Source organism: Dermacentor albipictus, chromosome 1, assembly GCF_038994185.2.
Source record: "Dermacentor albipictus isolate Rhodes 1998 colony chromosome 1, USDA_Dalb.pri_finalv2, whole genome shotgun sequence".
NCBI lineage: Eukaryota > Metazoa > Arthropoda > Arachnida > Ixodida > Ixodidae > Dermacentor > Dermacentor albipictus.
This window is the reverse complement of record NC_091821.1, coordinates 113,345,177-113,369,047: the sequence shown is the minus strand read 5'-3', so window position 1 is coordinate 113,369,047 and position 23,871 is coordinate 113,345,177. Positions and strand designations below refer to the sequence as shown.

General features: G+C 47.3%; 1 protein-coding gene and 1 pseudogene across 12 annotated transcripts in view; one reads left to right on the top strand and one right to left on the bottom strand.

Moving 5' to 3' along the window:
- The window catches only part of LOC139049454 (tachykinin-like peptides receptor 99D), an 880,050-nt gene that overhangs the window by 793,325 nt on the left and 62,854 nt on the right, over window positions 1–23,871 (top strand). For 11 of the 12 annotated variants that reach the window (XM_070524895.1, XM_070524903.1, XM_070524896.1 and 8 more), the window contains one exon: window positions 6,528–8,054. In XM_070524895.1, coding sequence (XP_070380996.1) covers window positions 7,633–8,054 — 422 coding nt within the window. In that variant the 5' untranslated portion in view covers window positions 6,528–7,632. Of the gene's footprint in view, window positions 1–6,391; window positions 6,457–6,527; window positions 8,055–23,871 lie in introns of those variants that run through there. The other variant, XM_070524920.1, reaches the window with a different exon arrangement.
- On the bottom strand, window positions 9,408–12,071 carry LOC139049452 (piggyBac transposable element-derived protein 3-like; annotated as a pseudogene).

The window sequence follows — 23,871 nt, the reverse complement described above, 5'->3', positions numbered from 1 at the left end:
TTTCTCTAAACTGCAGCCGTCACATTATGTTAGTGTGCCGATCAAGACGAGAGCCTTTGTTTCTCAAGTCGCACGCATCCATTCAATCGACAAAACAGTGCTTGTGCTGTGCTGTCTTCGTTCGTTCCATATACGCACGTTGCGAAAATTTCCTGCTACTGTAAGCGCCGCATCATGGTATTTTAACTTTCTGCTGCCTCTCTCTTCCCTTCTCAATTGCATAGATATTTCTTACGTTGAGAGGCGCATCGGCTAAACTTTAGACGTTCCGTACGCAATGAGAAAAAAAACAGATGAAAACAAGAATAAAAATGGCAGCAACATTTTTGACAAAGACTGTACGCGCAGCGAGAATTTTATGCCTAAAAGTGCGTTTATCCTGATCAGGCGGGTCAAGGACTTTTCTGACACGACCTTGTCGACCCTGTATGTACAATAAACAAAAGGCAATGTGCTGCTTTTCTCTTTCATTGCAACAATAATTGGGACATTGACAAATGGCTTGAGCCCGCCGCTTACCAAGCCATACAGTTTGTGTCATGCAACGGATGTCGCCGCACATGGCAGCGTCCGTAGCAGCTGCAGCGTTCGAGTTCGCAGCATACGCTCGGGGACGCTCCGGGAAAGACTATACGCAATGTTGCGACTGCAATTGGCCGTCGTCTGCATCGTCGGCTGCGAGCGCTCGGTAAATTTCGGTACCTGGCCGCCGCCCCGGTTTGTCCTAGGCTGCCGTCCGTCCCGGAGTCATGGCTTAACCCGACTGCGGCGTCGGTAAAGGACGAGCTCGACGGTTAGTGTCTCCTTTGCGATTCCTTCGCGCACAGGCCAATTAAAAGGCTTACGAGGGGTTATGGGTGGCCGAATATAGTCCGCTTTGTGCACTATTCCAATGCACCCGTCCGAGTTTACCTGCTGACAGCTGTCAGAGCTTTCAGATCTTTCCGTAAGCGAACATTGATACAAGCAGAAGCTTATACTCTGCTATATGTTATTGTTATTATTATCGTACATTAGTGCACCGCATTACGCTACGCAAGTAGAGTAGATGTTGGTCGTTGAATGCCCGCACATTTGTAGCTGTCTTCCGTGGCGGCAAAAATCAACTCAATATAGCTTCAGAGGCGCCCCTTGAATTATCTAATGCATGAGAATCAGATCACCAGGAAATTAACATCGTGTAAGAGTGCCTCAGTATCACCGTCTAAAAAAAGGAAACGGAAAAAAGACGAAAGAAAAATTCACCGATGATTACAATACTAATGCGAAATATGAGCGGAGCTATATACGTGTTTTCATTTCGCGATATATTGGCTGGCGCGGACTCTCTGTCTCGTGCGGCACGTTGCAAATGGAGTGAAGTGTAGCGCGATGGCCTCGCTAATCGGGAGATCGCGAGAGGCAGCGCGTGGGTGACGGGTGGGCGCGATTCATAGCAGCCGCCGCAGACAGACTTCCGCTCATGCAGCGCTTTGTTTTCATGTCTGGCGTGCACTACTCTGGTGCCAGCTCATAGCCATCGTCGCCACAGTGCCCGTCTAGCGCGGCACTACGCTGTATTTCTCCCGCTTTCGCTATACCCTCCTCCTCCGCTTTCCTCCTCACACTCTCTTCGCTATGGCCGTCTCTCATCGCCCGCTGCGCACCGCTTTCGCGTTTTCATCCTTCGCTGTGCTCGTTCGCTCGGTTACGAGGGACGCCGAGGAACGCCGAGGAACGCCGTTGCCCAACACAGCAACAGGCGCCTAAGAGCTGCGATCTAAAATTGCGCGCTCAGCTATACTGACTGAGCTCGAGATTCTATAACTATGTGAAATTATATCCCGCAAGTATTTTTTTAAACTTGTGCCTATTGAATTGCGGGGTTTTTTTTTACTCTGTTAATGATGGCAGTTTATTGTATTAAAACATTTACGCTAAGCGTCACACTAAAACAGCAACAGCAACAGACAAACCCAATCTGCATTTAGAGAACAAACATGAATTCAAAATCCTAAATTGTTTTGAAAGGGATATTCTGTAGCCGTTTTTATTTTGAGCGAACACATACCGGCCCATTTACTTGCTACCTTATAGTCGTATTCCCCTTGGCTCGCCGCCAACAGTGGCTCTTCTTCGCTGAACTCTAAATCAGAAAAAAAAATGTCTATAAATAAGTGAAGGTTAAGAGTACTGCCGTGTTAACCACCTTAGTGTCAGGAAGAACAGCTGACGTTAACGTCGTTCGAAGCATCGTCACCTCGTCATTCGCTGACTTGCTGTCAGCACAGGCACAAATAGAAGGGGTGCGTACGTGTTTCGGAGATGCGGCAAATGCGCGACTGTTTTCGTTAAAGGGCTACACTGTGTGAAGGGCTCTGGACGAGAGTGGCGGCGCGCGTCAGCGCCTTGTCTTTTAGCCCGATGCTTGTAACGATTTTTCGGCTGCACCTTGGAGCCATTCAGAGCACGCGCATTTCGACTGCGCGAGCCACACACCTCTTTGCGCTCGTGGTGACCGTGGCACGGCCCACGGAAGAAAAAAAAAACAGAAGGCAACCGGTGGGTGGCCGATATTCCTATCACGTAGCTTGTCAGCTCGAAACAAATCAGACAAGGCTACACGAGAAGCATGTGGATGCCTCGGGGCCCCGAGCTCACAGCTAGGGCGCCCAGCGCTCGAAGCAAGCTGTCTTCCCGAAAAACCGGCGGAACCTGCAGCGACTTGCGAGGGAATTCTACTGGTCCAGCGGGAGAGAAGTGGTGAATGCGGCCTGATTAGCCGTCCGTCTGCATTCTACGAACAAACGTGGCCAACGCTGCCGGCACCAGACTGCGAAGCAGGGACGCCAGAGAATAGAGAGGCGGTGTAGTTGTAAATGTCTTTATTAAGGATTACCGCAACGGCGTAAGGGAAGGGTCCGGATGTAGGAGGAACCACAGCAGTAGGCTGCTCTAGCTGCTCCACCAGTGCTGTGGATCCTGCACTAGTACTACAGCACAAAAAAAAGACACAATTATCGGACCCCACTTTAGCACAGTCCGCTAAAATGTGTTTTTAATGCGAAAGCATCATACGCCCCATTAGGCGAAAATGCGGTGTTGTCGGCGGCTGCGTGACCGAAATATGGTACCGAAAATGGCCGACGCGCGACGAGTAAAAACACGCCAGAAATGCTTGGATTGACATCAGATTTCAGGCAGGTTTCTGAAAACAAAGTCAAATAATGGAATCGGAAAGAAAATTTGGTACATTTCGCTCTGGCTGGGAAACGAATGCGGACCTTAAGCCGACACCACACGTACGCTTGCGGACGCGCGCAAACTCGCATCCGCGCGCCCACGCATGCGCAGACGGTGCGGCACGGCTCGTACGCGTCGAAATGCGGCGCGACCTCGGTGAACAGCTGCTCTCTGTTGTAGCGTGTGTTATGCGCTTGGGCTGCCTCGTGTCGGCGCGCCTGGCTACGCAGCTACGGCGCGGTACATTCAGCTCTCGGTGAAGCAGATTTATGTCACGCGAGGAAGTGCTTAATCGTTCCTTTTTGTGCTGATTTAACAACTCTAAAGATATAACAACTACGATTATAGACGTCGAAGCGTTTTGAACACTGTCAATAACAATATACGAAGTGGTGTCTTCCAAGGCGTCTATGAGTGAGCCCAGTGAACGCGTGCTGTCGTACGCATGGAAGCGCGTCTTTGTGGATGCAAACCACCATTCCTCGCGAGGCGCGGCAGGTGCGAGGCACGTTGACGCGAGCTTGCGCGCGTTCGCAAGCGTACGTGTGGTCCGGGCTTTAGGGCGTGCGAGGCGAGCACGCTTTCCCGATGACATGGTGGCTTTTTTTTTTTTTAACATGGTATTTGTTACAACGGTGGCTCCACGGTTATGGTGGCTATTGCGTGCTTCAATGCACACGTGCCTCCCACGTGTCAGTCACTTGCTCTACGGATTTCATCGGTGCTGTGTCAACTGCAACGCAGACTCGACGCAAAATCACGAATGTATAAAATGTGGTGCGCCTATGCGTGCGTCATTTCGCATGTCACGTCACTGCTTCCCGTGTGTCACTTGCTCTTTGGATTTTATATCTGGGCTGTGTCTACCGGGATGCATTCCGAAGCGCCTACCTCAGCGGCATCTGTGAAACGTGGTCGCCCACGGAAGCATGCCGCAGAAGACGAAGCACGGGAACATAAAAAGGAATGCCGTGCAAGTGTGCAATGTACACGATGACATACGGATGAATATCTAAGGGAAAACATTTCTCCAATGCGACTGCAATGCTTTCGCATTCCCGCAGGTGCAGTCTTAAGTGCCTCTGCCAAACTTTTTTTGTATATTCTATTTGTTAGGATCATTTTAAGGGCGCAGATCATTGTGAATGATTATAAGAAGGTCATTGATATACTATTCCCACGTGTCGCATATGGTTCAATAACTGTTCTTCGAAAACAAACGACACCTGGCGCCGAATCGACAAAGCTTTTTGGTTCGTAAGTGCTGTTTGTCATTAGCCAGCCGGCTTCGCTAATGATATGTCCAGCATCAGGATTGGCTGAAATTTTATCTTACGAACAATTCTAGCGTAAGTCGCTTTAGTGAATGCAGGCCCTGGTTTCTTTGTACTAGTGGTACCCTGATTAGTTTATTGCGTACATTGAGTTTCTGTAGCCTCTTAAGGCCGGGATACATGGAGCGTTTGTACGGCGGCAAGTCTGCGATTTTCGGCCGACGGCGCGCATTCGACGCCCGGCGCCGAGAAAAACGCCCGCCGCCGCCGATCAGGACCGGCCAGATATTTGACCCGCGTCGTCGGACGCTGCCAGAAGCGGCCAGCAAGGGCAGCCCCTCATGGCTCACTGGCCGAAGCCTCCGTCACTTCCGTCTTCCTCACCGGCACATGCTTTTCGCGCGCGCGCTTCTCTGTTCGCGGGCTTGGCACCTTGTGTTAGCGACATGGGCGTGACTTCAAAGGCAGCTGATAAGCTTACATGCGCGGTGCAGAAGCGTCCCACATTGTGGGATAGTGGAAGGGTCGATTATAAAGATTGTTAGACGGATACACGTTTGTACGTCAATCTTTTTCGATTACGCGCGGCGTGGCCGTACCGCTAATTTTCAACGAAATTTCTCTGCTAAACAGGCACAAAATATACTGATACATTAGTAAAAGGAACTGAAGGAGCTTTCGACAAAGGTTTAGGGTTTTTCTTTTCTATTTTGCTGTTGTAAAGAAATAGCAAAGGTCCATAAACTTCATTTGTGCATTTCATGTTGACTAAAGCAGTTTCGCCTTGACTGGCCCCACTGAGGCGACACCCGCCGCTTTTTCGCCCGATGTGGCCCCAGCCAGCGAAAGTTGGCCGTCACGTCACCGCGGCGTTTTCTGCTGTGCGAAATTTGTCGAGAAAAACGCTCCATGTATCCCGGCCTTTAGATGTCTACTGCAAAACAACAAGCGTCAACTGCATGACCCAGAAATTACTCACATACAAAAATTAAGCATCTGCTTACAAGTTACTTTTCATTTAGATTGTTCGTTATTTTCAGTCATCAGGGATCCAGTTAGTGCACAAGTAAACTAAGTACAAACCATGATTTGTTCTGCACTTCTTCAAATTACCAGCAAAAATATTTTCTAGCTGCATAATTCTGTATTTATGCACCTAGACCAGGGCTTACCCGTCATTTGCCAGCCATGGTTGCTTAGGGGCTATGGTGTTGGGCTGTTAAGGACGAGGTCGCGGGATCGCATCCCGGCCACGGCGGCCGCATTTCGATGGAGGCGAAATGAGAAAACACCCGTTTACATAGATTTAGGTGCACGTTAAAGAACCTCAGATGGTCCAAATTTCCGGAGTCCCATATATCAGAAAGTGGTTTGGCACGTAAAGCCCCATAATTTTTTTTATTTTTTGCTTACCCGTCATTTTTTTGTTAAACTAGAAGATAATTGGAGAGAGAACGTCGATCATATTGCCGTTATGGCAGTAGGCTTCTCGGCTTGCATTAGACGTTCGTAGTGTACGGCCTAGCTGCGCATGAGTGACTGTCAGGAGAGCATATTGAAAATACTGGCAGCAACCTCCGCAAAGCCTAGTATTCTTGATAACACAAAACGTCACTGCAACCACCACCGCAGTACAGAAATAATATATTTTGTAGTTGTCGCATTATAGTTCTCAACCTATAATTCAGAAGCACCTATGTAGTATTGCCAACTGGTCGTGTTGTTATAAAAACACAGAGTGTGAATGCGAATAAAGCTTGCGAACATCCGGGCGGAGCAATTGCCGTCACTTCCCGCAAGGCTAGATCCACGTGCAGCCAACAACAACATCCTCCTCCTCCTCCTCAACATCTTGATTCTTGCTGTTGTGCATTCGTGATGTAGTCCCCCATGGAAAGTATTAAGGTCAATATCCATTCAGGCTTTTTCTAATGCGAGAGCATTCATTTGAGGCCTTCAGGTAAAACGAAGCCGCATGAGCGTCGCAGCTATGCGTTCAGTGACCCGACATCTACATGCATCTCTTTGCAGGCACTGCACCATGGGCCCGGCGCGACCCGCCAACCCTCGGCTTCGCAGCGAGCCTTGACCCAGACTGATAGCGGGGCCCCATCCGGCGTCACTCCTCTGCGGTCGGCGTGACTTGCTTCACTCAGCGGCCGAGGAAGTGGGAGCCCGAGCGCGTGCGACACAACGGCGCCCAGATTGCAGCCCCGCGTCGAATTAATAGGGCCACGGAGGGGACCGACCGGAAGCCGTGAAGCTGCCAGTTTATTGCCCGCTTCCCGTCGCCCAAGATCGCAGTCGGCTCCAAGCGCCGCCCAAACAGCGCGCGTCGCGCGGCATTTGTGTTTGTGCGACCGGTGTCGACACCGCCTGACGCGACCGCAGAGGCTGCGACAACAGCGCAGTTCCGCACTTCCTCCGGTACCGGATTGGAACACCAGCAACAATGAGGTCACGACCTGACAAGCTGTCAATCGCCGCCAGCACTCCGGGACCGCCGGCTTGTGCGCAGGACTAGCCGCCTGTCTTCGTCGTGTCGTGCCCGAAGCGAACTATTTACTTTGTTCTTAGGCCTACGTAGAAGCGCTTCCTCGGGATGCTTTGCATGAGGGACTGACGACGTGCTGACTGGCAGCAAGCGTTTTCAGCGTCACTCTTCTTGTGGTCCCCTCTCCGCCGTCCGCCATCTACTTGTGCGTAGTGTGTAACTTATCTCGCCCTGCTGCAGTATTGTCGAAGGCCCACTTAAGATGGCCGCGAAATACGGGAGCACCTGAATGTGATACAAGAAAACAGAGCCAAGAAACCCTAACGTTTCGGCTTTTTGTTCGCGCTTTATTTTAATTGTCTCTGTAGATCGACCTGGACAAAGGCAGGGTAGCTTGTTCGGTTAGTTTGTCACTCGCTGCGAAGCCATTTCATATTTAAGTAACGGCTGTTTCGTAAAATTCGCTGCTGCATGTATGCGTGCTGAGCATCACACAAGTGATTGTCCGGCGGATTTTGTTTGAAACACGTCCAGTAACGCTTTTGGCAGGTCGTCTCTTCCCATACACACTGTGTTACGAAGGGGCGCGCTGCTCACTCACAGTCACTTGCACAAGAGTCGAAATCCCGGTATGCCCTAGCCATGGATCTGTATCTCAACGACAGTGTCTTCGGCAGCAATGGCACGGGAGCTGAAGGTGTGTCTCTCGTCAACCTCAGCTCGGAAGATATCATGACCGAGAACATGTACATATTGCCATGGTGGGGCCAGGCGGCCTGGACTTTGCTCTTCGGGAGCATGGTTCTCGTGGCCACAGGAGGCAACCTGATCGTTATCTGGATAGTGCTGGCGCACAAACGTATGCGCACGGTCACAAACTACTTCATTGTCAATTTGAGCTTAGCGGACACGATGGTGTCAACATTGAACGTCATTTTCAACTTTATCTACATGCTAAACGGGGACTGGCCGTTCGGAACAGCCTACTGCAAGGTCTCCAACTTCATTGCCATTGTGTCTGTGGCAGCCAGCGTGTTCACCCTAATGGCCATCTGCATTGACAGGTGAGTGAGGTGTCTTTCACTCTGCTCGAGATCAGAACTATGCTTTCGAATATAGTCGGTGTGAATGAATGAACAGAGGCCCATTTGGGAGCCTCTGTTTTTTCATCGGATCGACGTGTGCACGTTCTTATCATGCAGTTATTTTTCACGAGTTGTTTTCTGCTCTGAATATTTAAAGTCGTAGCGACAGGTGTTTGGAATCTATGATTGTTTCAAGAACGATATTTTACGGCAGTGATGTGCGTACTCCTGTAACGCACGAAACAAATTCTACTAAGGTATTTCCGAAAAATAATTTCTCCGTATTTTATCTATCTATCCTTTTTTTTTCAACGTTCCGCGCTTTGACTGATGTTGCCAAAACGAGTTGGTTGGATTCTCGCACCCAGAGGGTAAATAATGTTTTTCTCCTAGTTCTCTCAACAGGTGCTCACGGATGCTCACAACAGCCGAGCGCGCATTATTGCGACTGCCGGTTGCTTTCCTTGCAAAGATTTATCGGTCTTCGTTATTGGGGTGATAATCGTGTAGCTGTTATGACATATCTGGATGATGATGGCTTTTGGGTTGTGCACTATCGAAAAGAGAAGACTGTGGTCGCTATAACGTAAAAGTATTCCAAACTTTTCTATTCCAATTCTGTAATCAGCCTTCCGCGATTGGTCAAAACTTTTTTGGACCACCCCCACTTCACCTGTCCTTCACGCGACGTCACGAAAACCGCGATAGCTCCCCATCTGATAAGACGTGTGCACACTGATTATGCATGATTTGACCGAAAAAAGAAAAAAAAATAGTTGTTTCCTATTCGACGCCTTTTCGCCTTTAGCCCCCGGCTATTGGTCAAAAGTTTTCGGGCTGCACCTATTTCACCTGCCTGTCACGCGATGTCACAAAACCGCAAAAACTCCCCGCGTCAAAGTGACTTATACGCATTAAAGATGCATTATTATGCCGAACAAAACTGAATTTTCTTCTGAATATCCGCAGGCTGCCCCGTTCCGAAAGGAATAAAAGATGGCTGCCGCCGATCGCTCAGGCGCTGGGTACTCGCGCCTGCCGGAGAGCATGGGTTTCTTTGCGTGTAATAAAACTTCTTACGTGGCCGTGTAACGTTTTCGAGCACTTTCGGCGCGTTTACGACCTTATTCTGCCAACTCTTCTTTGCTGAGGATCCGTTTTAGCCTTATTCTTAACCTCTTCTAGCCTGAATTTAGCATACTGCATAAAAAAATTATTTTTGCTGTGGCTTTTTATGTTCTGGTTATGAGGAAGTTACACAGCAACTTTTATGCGTGTCGGGGTTTTAGGAAGAAAGTTACAGCTATGTCGCGAAAACGCGACAACAGGTCGTAATGGATCAAAAAATGTTTATTTTCAAACACACTTGAGAGCTCATTTCTTTGAGTTTAGCACATTTGTATCTCAGTTCTTATGAAAAGAAATGAAACAATTTGAACTTTTTTTTATACACAGATGAACTTTGCACTTTGTGCAGAAGGAAACAGGTTGGCCTTTGCAGCCAGGCATCTTGCATCGTTGTCGTTGCTGCGACACTTCAGGCCAGTGGCCAACATTGTCTTGACGGACTTCAGCATTAGGTGTTGGAGCTGCTGGTCCTCTTCTTTTCTTCTTCTCAAGCTCTCCTTCCACGGAAAGAGACGGCCGGCCCCTCTTCTTCATCACGTCCTTGTTTTGATTGCACAGGCAGCTGGCTAGAGAAGCCTTGAACGCTAGAAGATCCAGTTGATGTTTCTTTGGGATTCCTAGAGCATCACAATCCCTCCGGTAGAGCAGCCAGCTGCTCACAACAGCCATGTCCACAAAATGAAAAAAAAATCGCAGGTAGAATTTCTTCTACTTCAGAAAAATTCTGTAGTACGCCATGAGCCCATCGAGAAGGTCGACTCCACCCATAAAAGTGTTGTAAGCCTTCACAATGGCTGGCTGCTCAACTTCACATCTTTCTTTCTTTTTGCGGTCATACCGCTGGCAGCTTCCTAGAGGCTGGGCACTCCCGAATGTGCTAGCAATATTCACTCCCCGGCTGTCGTACCACTTCACTACTCGGACTTCGACCCCTTCAATAGTAGCCTGCCTCTCCACGTGGCTTCCTCTACCGTTCTTCTTCATTTCTGCATCGCTGGGCAGTCGGCATCCAGAAATTCTGTTTGCGCGTGCAGTTCCCATTGCTGGAATACCACGCTGATGCGAATTTACCAGCAGTTTTATGGATGTGAACCAGTTGTCAAAAAAGAGCAAGTAGCTCTTGTTCTCTGGGATGGAGCGCGAAAGCTCGAGCACAACATTAGAGCTTGCTCCAAGGTCAGGTAATCCAGGAACAGGGCGGATGTCCCCTGTGTATATAGAGAAGTCAGAGACAAGTCCGTGGGTGTCGCAAAGTACAAAAATCTTGTAGCCCCACTTGTGAGGCTTGCTAGGGACGTACTGCTTGAGTGAGGAGCGGCCTTTGAACGGCACAATTTGCTCGTCGACCACCAGCATCTGTGACTTTGGAAGGATTTGAAATTTGAGCAGCAGATTGTCAATGAGTGGTCGAATTTTGAAGAGCCTGTCTTTGCCAGCATTTGCTTGTAGGAGATTGTTGTCGTTGAAATGAAGGCTGTTCTTTATCGCTTGCCACCTGTCACGTGACATAACTTCTGCCACTTTTTCTACTCGCATCTCGCGGTTCCAGTACATGCGCGATCGCGGAAGCCTGTATATGGACATATACATTGTGGCCCCAAGAAACTGCTCCAGTTCAGCGCGTGTTAGGCACAATGCTTTGTTGGCATTCTTCTGCACTGCATAGAGATTGGACTGGTCTGTAATCTCCTCAAGAAGCTTGTCGTCAAAAAAATACCGGAAGTACGCAATGGGAGCTTTCAGCTCATCTGGCGGGTCTGGAAGACCGTCTTCCCATTGAGGGTGGCATGTCCGCGGATGGTTCACTTGCTTCCAGAGGAAACTTCTTGCGCTTGACGTTGACGGCTCTTCCGTTTCACCTTCTTCATCTGCAAACAAAAAAAGAAAAAGAAATCACTGCGAGGTCGCAAACCACATTTGAGAAGCCACAAAAACCTTGGCTTGAAAAAATTGGCTGGGGCTTAGCTAAGGGCCTGGATATCTCGAAGCGAAAAGCTGCGGTGATCCGCGATAAACACGCGCTTGCGGCGAACGTCAAACGATGACGCATAGCGCGCGGCAGCGTGCGCCTGTTCTATGGGCAAGCGCGCCTTATATACCCCTCCTTTCAAATGCGCACGGCTGCGGCGAAAGGTCAAACGGTGGCGCGGAGAAGCGACGGCGCACATGGGCAGTAGCCTGCGCAGTGCGTGACGTCACTCGTGCTCCGACAAACGCGGTGTTGACTATCGTAGTGAAGCTTTTGGCTTCAAAAGAAAAAGACGCGCCACTGCAATACAACACGAAAGAACGCTGACGGCGTTTCACATTGCAGCCGAATGCAACTCGCCCAACAAACAAAAAATTGCGCACCTGTGTCGCTCCCAGACTGCCCAGATTGATCTGATGGGGCAGCATGTACTGTGTCAGGGCTGTATTCCGAATCGCTGTCGCTGAGGCAGCTATCTTCGCTTTCTTCAACGGGTGGAACCCTGATCCCGTAGAACCTTCTGGTGTCCATCACGAACAAAAAGCACCGAATAACTGCAAAAAACAAAAATTACTAGTTTTTTGACCACATGCCGAGGAAGACGAAGTTGTGCACAAATCGGGACGCTACAGCCTGTTGATGCGAAAACGCGACAAAGCGACACACGCTTGAAAAAACAACTAATCTTCAAAAACAAATTATTTACGTGATCTGCGTGCATTATTCAACCAAGTGCCTATCATGCAAAATTTTTTTATATTCAAAAAACTTACATACCTTGAATGGAGACGGATGTCAATGGATGGATAGTGAGAAATGTTCTTCGTCGGCATCAACTGGAGAAATGGCAGCCGTCAGCTCTTTACTGAATCGACGATAGATGGCGCTGCCTTTTCCACGTGTTGCCAGACATCTATGGATTCCCTCTGAGCGCAGGGGTAGCGGCTACAGATGTTTTCTTCTGGTGGTGCGGCTTAAAACCGGTATGATGCGAAATCGCGACAACAGGTCATAAGAGGTTAAGCTTCCGTTGCATGCCGCCGCAATTTTCGACCAGCCACCGCAAGCTATGTAAGGGAAAGCGGAACAATCGTAGACGCCGGCACCGCTTTCTTCATCCAGTTATCGACTTTTAGTGCAGTGTCTCGGCCTCATCGAATCCCTCTCCACTTGAGCGTGCTCCTCGCCTTTTATCAGCCAATTAGATACGACAAGCCGCTCAGTGTAGGCAATGTTATTCGTTTTTCATGCAAACAAAAGTGACCTCTTATGGACGAGGAGAGCTTTTTATTGGTCTGTTGAGACAACTCTGCGGGTGACTTCCCGGTGCTTGCGTTGGCGGTTACGCAAATTTGACGTCAGGAGGTTGGAATAAAAACATATTGGAATAGTTTTACGTTATAGGGCGTTGTATGCCTACCGGTGATAAATACAGCTGCAACTTGTGATCTGATACCTTCTGTGTTAGGCCAAGAATCTGACTTGAATTGACTGACTACGATTACTTTGTACATAGACACTGCAAAAAAAAACTTCGCGCTTGATCAGTTACAAAGAATATCAAGAACGCCCTCCTCATTAGCAATTCAGCGACAGGAATCATCACCTAGGCACGACTTACCGATTTATTTTTGAAGAATACTTCTATGACCTAAAAAGTGTCACCCGTTGTGTCCAAATTTATGAGTCTGAGTTGGAGTCCAGGCGCACGAACCTCTTGGCCCTGACGTTGGCTCCAAACGCTGACCGCCCAAAAGCTTGGGCATCACAAGGCATGGGACCATTGACTACACTGCCACCTGTTCCGGCAATACAGTCAATGCAATACGCCTCTATAGTTACATTCACATTGTGGTATTCCGTGTAATACCCCTGACTTCCAACGACCATCCTCTCCATCACTTTGCCCACATGGCAGGCCAATGCGACTGGGTGGAATGATGAGAGTCCTACACTCACTTTGCCCACACAGATGACCACACAACTGGCCAATGTGATTAGGCAGAATATTGAAAGTCCCAAAAGGAACTTGCCTGACCTGAGTGACGTAACGAGGCGACTAGTCGTTCAGCCTTTGGGAAACCTGCCATAGCGCGAGGATTCATGGTACAGATCCAGTGGAATACCACTCGCCCGTTCACCAATATTATGCCGGGTACTGCGTCGAATCCAATCAGGTACAATCGATGACGTTACGTATGCACAAAGGTATGGTGTGACCAGATTTGTTGTGAAACAGTTCTGCGCGACGTTATCCAGCTGAATAGCAGCCCCCACCAGTTGGCCACCAATTCGGCTCCAACGTCTCTGTGGTGACAAGTTATTCGATGCTCATAGGAAGCGACAAGTAGCCAGCATTTTTTCGATCACCGGCCTCGTGCGCCGTCGCAGTCTTGATATTGCAGTCAGCGGTCATGCTGCCATCATCGACTACAGTCGAGATTGAAATGGTGGCGATCATTTTCCTTTTTTCGTCATAACCCGTGCGGCGGAAGCAGGCCTCATTAGTTACCAGATGCTCACTGTCTACCAAGTCAGCGACGGCGCCAGCTTGAAACCGGGTTTTCTGTGTCCGTCCATCCTTTCCGTTACACCGTCGTCACCAGGCCGCCTCATATATCTCCAGCATTCCCATATGGCGAATGAAACAAAAGTTTACTTGCCACCACCACGGACAGTGCCCCATTTTTTCCCTATTTGGGTCGTTGTGGCTTGGTGAACTATATCCAAACTTATCAAGTTCACACTTTGGCTGTTTTAGAATACAATTGCAGTCCATCTTCAGTAATATTAACTTAACTAGACCTGGGCAGACGCCGTGAATATCTATGACGTCACGGAGAGCTAATGCGAGAACTTAACTTTCGTTCTCGCGTCTTTCCTTGTTTACCTTGCTTTCCTTCACGATAAAAGTGGAATTTTTTTAGTATTGTATAAGTAGTACATTACTAATACAGAGCAAATTATTTTTGCCTTTTGTACAAAAGGCAGCAAGAAACAGAAAAAAAAATTAAAAGTGTTCGTACTCGAGCAATCCCTTGGCACGGGAGCCACGTACTCGTCAGTCATCAAGAGGCGTTGACACTATGCAATTATCAACGCTTCTGCTGTGGAATAATCGGTGCCGTGGACTTCATTGTTAATGGGGCCGCAAACACGAAGGTCAAGATTTGATCGCCTCACCGTTAATGCTCAAGTTAGGGCGTCTTGATGGCAATTTTATATGCATGGCGTATGACTTATCGTGAACTCGTCTGTGTAAGAAGTGCACAGCTTCCGTCACACTTAACCCCAGCATACCTTAAGTGCCTTTTCGTTTCCCCTGCTACTGGTGCTGGAGATGTGTGGTTCGGGTGCCTTTATACAGCTTGCTTAAAGCGTATTTCTTCAAAAGTATTCGGTGTTTGCTCCTTACAACTTCAGTTTGTTAGAATTAAACCATTAGAGTTGTTCGAGTTTAAACTGACAGCAACCGTACAGATAATAAAATGTAAATTTTAAACGTGATAATGCAGTACCTGAATGCGACAAGTCGTTCTTCAGTTAATGTAAGACTAACCAAGGCGGGGCAGATGCGGAGAACTAAAATAATTGAGTGAGATAAATTACAAATTACCTATGTCGTAAGCAACGAGCAGGCAATATTTCTTTATGAACGTTCGTGCGATAACGCTTGTCATTTAAAGCGCGTGGATCAGGAAACCTATCAGTAGTTAGTTAGTTAGTTAGTTAGTTAGTTAGTTAGTTAGTTAGTTAGTTAGTTAGTTAGTTAGTTAGTTAGTTAGTTAGTTAGGCTTTATTTTTTGTTTATTTGTTTTTACCTCATTTTCAGCCGTCGCAGTGACCTGTTGTCACCGAGGTGGAATATCTTTACATGCCCTTTCAGCAAGACAATAGAAACACAGCAGGGGAGATGTTACAACCACAATGGCATGAAGAACTAAGCGAGGAAAACGAAAGCGACCGGGGGCACACACGATGTGGTGGAGGCTAAGTGGGTCCTTCAAGGACCGCCTCAGTTCAACTCCTCGCGATGCTTCGCCGTCAACAGCGTGCGCCTCCACGCGGTAGCATAGACCAGCGCATCGCGGCATGCCCTCCTACATGGCGACGGTGAAGATCGGGAAACGCCGCCGCCACCGCCGCCTCTGCAGCCTAGCCTGTTGCTGACTAGGGCAAGGCCCACGCCGGGTTCCTCCAGTAACTGGGCAAACACGCTTGCTAGCCGTCAAGCATCCAATATCGGCTTCCTGCGAAAAGTGGCCACGCGCCATCCGCGTGACACGAACACTTCGACGAGCAACCTGAGGCAGCAGTTATTGCGGTAGGAGTCCAAGCCCTCCCCCTCTACCTCGTCCTGCTCTCGTTTTTTTTTTTTTTCTCGCGCACTCACTGTGGCTGAGTTTGTAGGCTGGAAAGGGGGCTTTGCGCGCTGACCACAGGCCGATCACACCCGCTGTGGTTGCTTAATGGCTACGGTGTTGGGCTGCTAAGCACGAGGTCGCGGGATCGAATCCCGGCCACGGCGGCCGCATGTCGATGGGGGCGCAATGCGAAAACACCCGTGTACTTAGATTTAGGTGCACGTTAGAGAACCCCAGGTGGTCAAAATTTCCGGAGTCCCCCACTACCGTGTGCCTCATAATTGGATGGTGGTTTTGGCACGTGAAACCCTATAATTTAATTTTAATTTAACAGGCCGATGACGCGCGTATCGAGGTTTCTGCGTTGACGCCTCACGCGTCGTTCGCCCGGCTGAACCAAACAGCATCTGTCATCTGGGTCACCTAAACGACAACTAAGTGCGTGGCTGTAGGTGACCGCCTCCCATCTGCATCACGTTGTCCTTTCTCTTCAAGTGCCGGCAGCGCGCCGCATCACCGAGCTTCGTGACGTATTCGACGGGCGTATAGTACTGTATCGTTCATATTTATTGCATGTCCAAGGGCGCCGCTAAGCGCCTTTAACGGACTAATCTCAATGTATTGCGACCCCATAGCAAAATGACAAGAAAGGACATGTTTCCTTTTTTTTTCACTTGCTTGTTTCGTTTGATTTTGAAGGGTAACAAGATTACGCAGATTTAAAGGGCCCCTGAAATGGTTCGGACAAATTTTGTAGACGCGTAGGGTACAGCTTAAGTAGAACATTCGCACCACAATTTAAGTGAAGCGTTACGTATTAATGGAGCTACAAGTGATTAGAAGTTACCCTCCTCCCCAGCGATGCTTTTCCTCCTCAACTCGTTCGCCGAGCGAGCGGGGCTAAGCTCCGCCTTCACTGGTCCTGCGTCACGATGCGACGTCACATCGTCCACTTCCGTTTGTTTTGGAGCCCGCCCCCGCCCGCGCGAAACCTCTCCGCTAGCCGCTTGGCTGTCGACCCCAAGCGAGAGCTATCGAAGCAGCATGCGTTGCGAGCATTCTGTCGTAGCGCCGAACGTGTCTCGTATTCCGTTAACCGCAGGCAAGCTGGTCATTTCTGCAAATGACTGGAGGCATAAACTCAAGCTGATGAAGGAACTTTGGCGTAGACGTACGTGAGCGGCCTGATCGGTCTGCACGGTCCAGACACTTGTTGGCGCAGCGCTTAACCAGCCAAACAAAGCGCTAATATTGCTGTAACCAAGTGTAAAACATTTTAAACATTTATAAAAACAACGTGTTCATGATTACACTCCTGCGAAAAATACGCACCAGCAGCAAAGAAGAATACGCTTCGTTGCTGCTACTGTGTATGGTTGAGCTCTATGCCACCAGGTGGCTGCACCGTGCAGACCATTCACATTTGCCCTTCTACTCATCTCGGCTCATCCCGTTACGGCACAATCAAGCGGCCAGACCCTGCCCTAATACGGGACTCGCGAAACGGTTTTCCGTTAGTAACCTTCCGGTGTAAAGTGACGGCCACAAACGCGCAAATTCTGGCGCCGATCGGATAGCGGCAGTCCGATGCGCAGCAGCCAGTTCGCTTGTACGCTGCCTTGCAGAGGGACACGATGTCGCAGCTTGACATATTGCCAGTCGCTACGTTTGCAGTCCACAAGGCAACAAAGTCGAATCATAGTGCTCGCGAAAAAACTGAGACCAACTCTGACCGCGGAGCTCTCGTCAAAATGGAGTACGTTGTAACACAAGCAGACGACACTTGCTGTGTGCCGGAAGTGCTTAAGTGTACTGAAAAATTGTTCTTGTGCATTCTCTTTATGCTACTTTCTTTTTATAAAAACAAATGAACTAACATTCCAACTATTACGAAAATCATTTCTTTACCATAAAGTTGGAAAAATTGTCGATCACGCGCCCTGGTCAGCAAATCGGATAGCTCGCCCCACTGACGTCATATGGGTGACATCGGTCATATGGGTAGGGGCGGCTTAAAATTCCGCGGAGCAGTGCGCTGCGATCGGCAGCGATGTGCATTTTTAAAACATTATAATAAATTACACGCTTTACGCAGAGCACTTAGATGTGTCAATTAATAATCAGAAGGACCTACTCTAACGACTCAGTACGTTTGTAGAAAATCGTCAAAAGCGTTTCAGGGTCCCTTTAACGCACACGTTGGAATCTACGTGGAGCGACGCTTTAGCGAAGTGTTTAGTTAAATTGTTTCCAACTAAATGCGATGTGTACAAGCGCGTTTATCTTCATCCCATATAACCTCGTGCAATGTTTACGTTTTTACACGGCACCGTTCGAAAGCTATGCCGAAATGCAAGCGCCAAATGTGGAGCATGCGCCCCGTGAGTCGTCGACGCAGCGATGTCACGAGGACAAAGGCGGCGCTCGTCGGCGGAAGCACGTGGAGGAGCGGTACTAGAAGTGTGGCCGAGAAACAGTACGCGTGCATTGTGTCGGTGCGTTTAAAGGATTCCGTACCCGTGGTGGCGCGGTGTCCGATGCCCACTCCGAAGAGAGAGAGAGAAAAGGGAACGGTAAATATGTTAACCAAGGCCGCGCCCCGTTGGCTACCCTACACTTGAGAAGGGGGAAAGGAGCAAGAATAGATAAGGAGAGAAACGAACAATAGTAGCGTCTCTCTGGGGGACTGACTAAGAAATCATGTGCACATAGCCAGTAGCGCATACCCAGCTGCGCAATAATGGGGTACCCCAAATATAGAAAGCTTAAGGAAATCAAGGAAGCCGTTTAATAGCATGCGCAATTTTATTAAGAGAAATGTGTTCTGTGCAAGTTCTCACAAGCGGTCTTTACAGGTAAAAGTATTATGCCGATATTTATCGTTTTATTACGCGGAGTAGAGGCGTGCTCACTGGCACTACTTTGTCGGTAAAAATTCCATTCGGTAGAGACCGTTTCATCGGGCGAGGAGGATAGGGCGCGCGGGGAGCCTTTCCTCCTCTCCGGCTTGCCTCTCCGGCTTTCAAGCAGCGCCGCGCGATCCGGCGCGGCGCTGCTTGAAAGTATTGCTGTCGCGTGCTGCGGAACGATTTGGAGATGTTTTAGATGGTACTTTGTGAAATTTAAGCCATGTCCGTTCATATAAGGTCGTCAGGGAAGCCTTTTGGTGTATCGGTAACTACAGTACGCGGAAATGTTTCTTGGGGGCGCAAACACGCGATGCGCATTGTCAGCCGCGGTGCGTCTATGAGTTGTGAACTCTTTTGCATATAACGGTTTTGATTCAACGAAGAGAAACGGCGTCTCTGTATTACTAGCATGAAATGGTAAATCTGCTCATTGCCTGATCGCTTGGCATAGGGACTAAAACATAAGAGCGCATGCTCGTGCACGGCCAACCTAAGGCAACCACGAAACATCTAAGCGGCAGGCGCTATCAAATATTTGTGATGCACCGGCATCGTTCTCGCGCATTTCAAGTCAAGCAGGCTTCAAATTACCATATGCTTACGCTATCCTTCCTGCATGAGTACGATGGCGCTGCTCAACACAGAGATCACTGCGGTTGGTGAACCGGCACGATACATATGTAAGCTGTGCGCTTCGGCATTGCCTTTTTGGCCTGCATACAGCCATAATATATGAGAGGGATCGCATAAAAAGATTGCGATGCCTATTTTTGTGGACAAAATTTCCGTAATACGTGTGAGTGCGTCGTAGAGAACGGAACGAACACAACCGAAAAAAAAATTCGGTTATCATCCTCTTTCTCAAAAAAGCAAGAGAAAACGAGCTAACGCCGCAATAGGACCTCGCATAATCACGCCGCACAACGTCTATAAATATATAACCGCTGATGCCGTATGCTTGGACCATGCGGTATATAGAACAAATATATATGTAGTCCAGCACCTACCACTGCTTAGGACGCTCGCGCAGTGCATAAACAGTCTCTTTTCTGGACAAGATTAATTCAGACTGTAAGGTATGCTGGTATTACTTGCCAAAACTATTTTATTCAGGGGCGGAAACCACATCCATCGAACCAAGTAGTCACGCAATGTAACCTGCAGCGAACAGTTTGAACGCTTGTAAAAGTATAACATATCACGGCTCCTATCGTAGCAGACGCTGTTACGATCATCGCGTATGTTTCATGGCTCCTAAACCGCAGCTAAGAAATAGAGGATAATACTACAATAAGGTCACATTAGTGATTGGAACATTCAGAAATGCACAATTGATCTCCGAGGCTGATTGTTGGCTCAAATATGCGCGCACACATCGCGCTGCGTGTTCCGTTCACCTCAACGCCAGCAGAAATTCCGGCCATTACGCCTTAAACCACTTCAGCACGTCTCACAGAACCGTTTACCACGTAGAAGACGCACGTCATACTAAACAGACCACACGACCGCGAAAACAAACGCCAGAACCTGCCGCCGAGCGTATGCCTGCTATGCAAAAGACCGCTTTCACCCAAGCCAGTATGGCGCTGCTCATAGGCGGCGCCAATGCGTTCACAATATGGCGGCGCCTACGAAAAAATGGTCTATATAACTCGGTTTCTTGAGTCGACTTGGCAAGACGGCATGGAAGGAGAGGAAAAACTGGGAAAGTAGATAAAAGCTTTGCTTTGAGACATGTTATGTTGTACGGCATATTTTCACGTGAGAGTTTCTGACTGTCACGAAGCGCTATCGTTCGTTGTCTTTGGCTCGCTGCTGATTAACGTGCGGTCTCGGGTTTTCCCCCTGGTCATGACGTCCGCGTTTCTATGGCAGCAAAGGAAAAAAAAAAACATTCGCTCACTTAGGTTCAAGCAGCTTCCGGAACACTATGCGAGTGATAAAAATTATACCATGCTTTTCACAACGATCTCCCAACAAAGGCCACAGTGCAGCTTTGGGACGTTAACTCCTGCCATTTGTTATTATTGATAGGTTAAGAGAAATCCCCTGATGCGAGACGTAACCACCCCCTTCCCCCTATCTCAGTGTCGTGGGTCCGCCTCTCGAAACCGAGGACGATGTATGATCCAAAGATGTGCCTTTGACTTTTTGCTGTCGCTTGACGAAAGCTATGGCGTGGACAAGGCTCGAAGAATTTCTGCAGAGCTCAAAATTTTTAATAATAAATGAGTAGATAAATAAATAAAATGAAGGAGAAGCTGCGTACGTAGAAAATACATCTGCCGTAGCAAGGGCTCTGTAATGCCGAAATGGTTTAATGTATGGCCTGGCGACCACCGGGTGATGCGGTCTATCGCCACAAGATATTACCCACCTCGTCTATATACACTGAGTCAGCGTAAGGACTTTCGGCTTGCGGCCGCCCCTCCTTCGCTTATTTTTACTTTTTTTTTATGGTAGCAGAAGCAGTTCCACAACGCTGCGTTTGCCTTGTGCGCTACAAATTCTCGCTTCTTTTTGTTGATGTCCATCTGCGGGACATCGTTAGAGTTAAAAATAAAAAGAAGCAGATTACGGCCATCCTGAATGTGTTTGTTGATTATACAGCATGCCGTTTTTATTAAACCTATACAATTCCAGAGAGTTAAATGGCCATAGACATCGATGATGCGGTGTCAGACTGTAAAAGTTGGGCATTTTGTTTCGGCATAACTAATTATACTGTCATTGACTAGAGCTCAAGAAAACTTAAAAAGTGCACCTCGCCAAGACAAAATGAAAGGAAACAAGACTTCATTCTTCCGTCATAGGCATAATTGTCGTCCCTCGTTTTATTCAAACGCAAGCTGGAGAATTATCTATGTTCATGGCTGCAGTCTATACCAACCTGCGTAAATGAAACACGAAGGAAAAGAAAACTTATCAGAACGCCACTTATGAGTAATTCTCCTTATTGGTGCTCTCAGGTTGTGATGTATTTAAAACCTGTCTATTTCAAGTTCCCCTTGGAAATACCCTTATAAAAATTTCTAGCAACATTTTTAGACAGTCTATAGACTTTTGTCACTAGAGCCTACCAACAGTCAATTGAAATTCTACCAAATGTCTTTATACAATCCTACCAACTCTCTAGTAACATCCTAGAAACAATTGGCCACCAACTCCCAATAGAAACATGTTCATAGGATGTCTTTAAACTTCCTACCAATTTCCTATGAACATTTGTCTTTATATGCCCTAGTAACATTCTTTCAAAAGAGAAATGTTCATATATTTTCTGTTAAATTCCTACCAATCCCCTATTAACAAACTTTCTTTATACACCATATTAACATTCTTTCAAAAGAAAAATGGTCATATATTTTCTGTTGACTTCCTACCGATCCCCTATTAACAAGCTTTCTTTATACACTATATTAACATTCTTTCAAAAGAAAAATGTTCATATATTTTCTGTTGACTTCCTACCGATCCCCTATTAGCAAGCTTTCTTTATATGCCGTATTAACATTCTTCCAAATGAACAATGTTTGTAAACGTTCTGCCAACTTCCTACCAATCACCTATTAACATTTACATGTCTTTATACACCCTAGTAACATCTTATCAAGAATTGGATTCTATCAAGAATTGGACCCTATCAAGAATTCGCTACCGTACTTCAATTGAAGCATGTTCATAGATGGTCTGTAAACATTCTACTAACCGCCAACCAACACAAGTCTTTTGGCTCTTTAGTAACACTCTGGCAATATTTTACTTCCATGTGCTTATGTACTTGCTACTGACGTCTTACTATCCCCCTAGTAACATTTGTCCCACATACGACCTAGTAGCATAGTGTAAAAATGTGTCAGTATGCGTGAACGTGTTGGTAAAAGGCAGTATGAAACCCAGAAGGTACATGTACATGGAAAACAAATGCAAGTTTGCACTGAAAGAAGTTTATTCACACAAAAAATATTCACACAGAATTGTGAGAGAAGTAGTAGAGAAATCAATAAAAATAATAAATTAATAATGACTTAGTTGATTACGGCATGATACTGTCGCATAATCTCTAGGAAGCATCGATTATAAGGTATTCTTTACATTCAGCGCTGATGTCCAAAATGTTTGCAGAATGAACCAACCCTGCACAGAAACAAGATGGTCAGTGTTAACATCATGTTCAGGTTAGCATATCACATACACAGAACAGCTTTTTAACAACGTTCACATGAATCCTAAAATTGTAACCGTCATCCCTGTTTACTTGCAGAGGAGATGGCAAGGATTGGGAACATATTGCAATGCATATCATTTGCTGCGTTGTATTTACTACATGTTATTAAAATTAGGAAAGTGTCCAGAATGTTTTCTCTACCAATTATCTGCATAAATGAGTTACTCACTCAAAAAGTTAATTAAATGGTTTATTCATGGTGAAACTTGTAGCGCGCACAATAGACACAGACACAGAGACGGTGGACACGCGAGCGCTTACTCACAGCCGGTTATTTTTGGAAGGACTGAACGTAACAGTGCCAGCTAGCTGCACCGAGCATGTGCAAAACGTGTCATCCATTTTTATATAAACAGATTACAGAGCTTCAAGCAGTATTCAAGAATACAAACGCTTTGTCAGTGAGAGCAACCAATGGCTGACTGACGCATTTTTAAGCACGCCTTATTATATGGAACGCTTCTGTAATTTGACGTGATCGTTTATTTTTACTCGAAAACAAAATATCAGTGTCAAAATATACCGGTTCACAATGACATTGGTTGCAATGGTTAACAAGCGCGAATGATTTTCTTTCACATTCGCACTTGTCTAACCAGTGCAACCTACGTCATTGTGAACCGTTTCGCTGAAACACATGTAATTGTGAACCATGAAACTATACGCTCAATATTTTACTATCTCTCATCCTGTGCAGCCACAGTACGAAAGAGCAAAGAATGATTTCATGATCAGACAATATTTAACACACATTAAGTCAATGCGAACACTGTGAAAACGAAGTATTTGTACGCTTCTTGTTTATAGCAACTTCAAGCGAACCGCATGACGCGGGGCAGCTGACAAATGTAAGACAATCGTTCTTAAAACATTTCACGTCGTTACAGTTCGCGCTATAATAACCTGCCAGAATGCGGTGTAGGAAGAAATAAAATAACATAAAAATAAAATGTTTATGAAAAATGATGGAAAAGAACATACCTTTTATTATGGTTTGGAGATAGAGAAAACTTCGGCGCATAGCAGTCTTGAGGAACAGCTATTCGCTACTTGTGCAGTTTAAAACACGGACAGTGCCAATACAGAATCACTTCACACGACACTGCATCGCAGCTGGCAGAGAAGTTCCAGAAACGCTCACATCACGGAACGAAGAAAGCACCGTGGGCTTCGCAAACACCTTGCTGGTTGGCTTGCA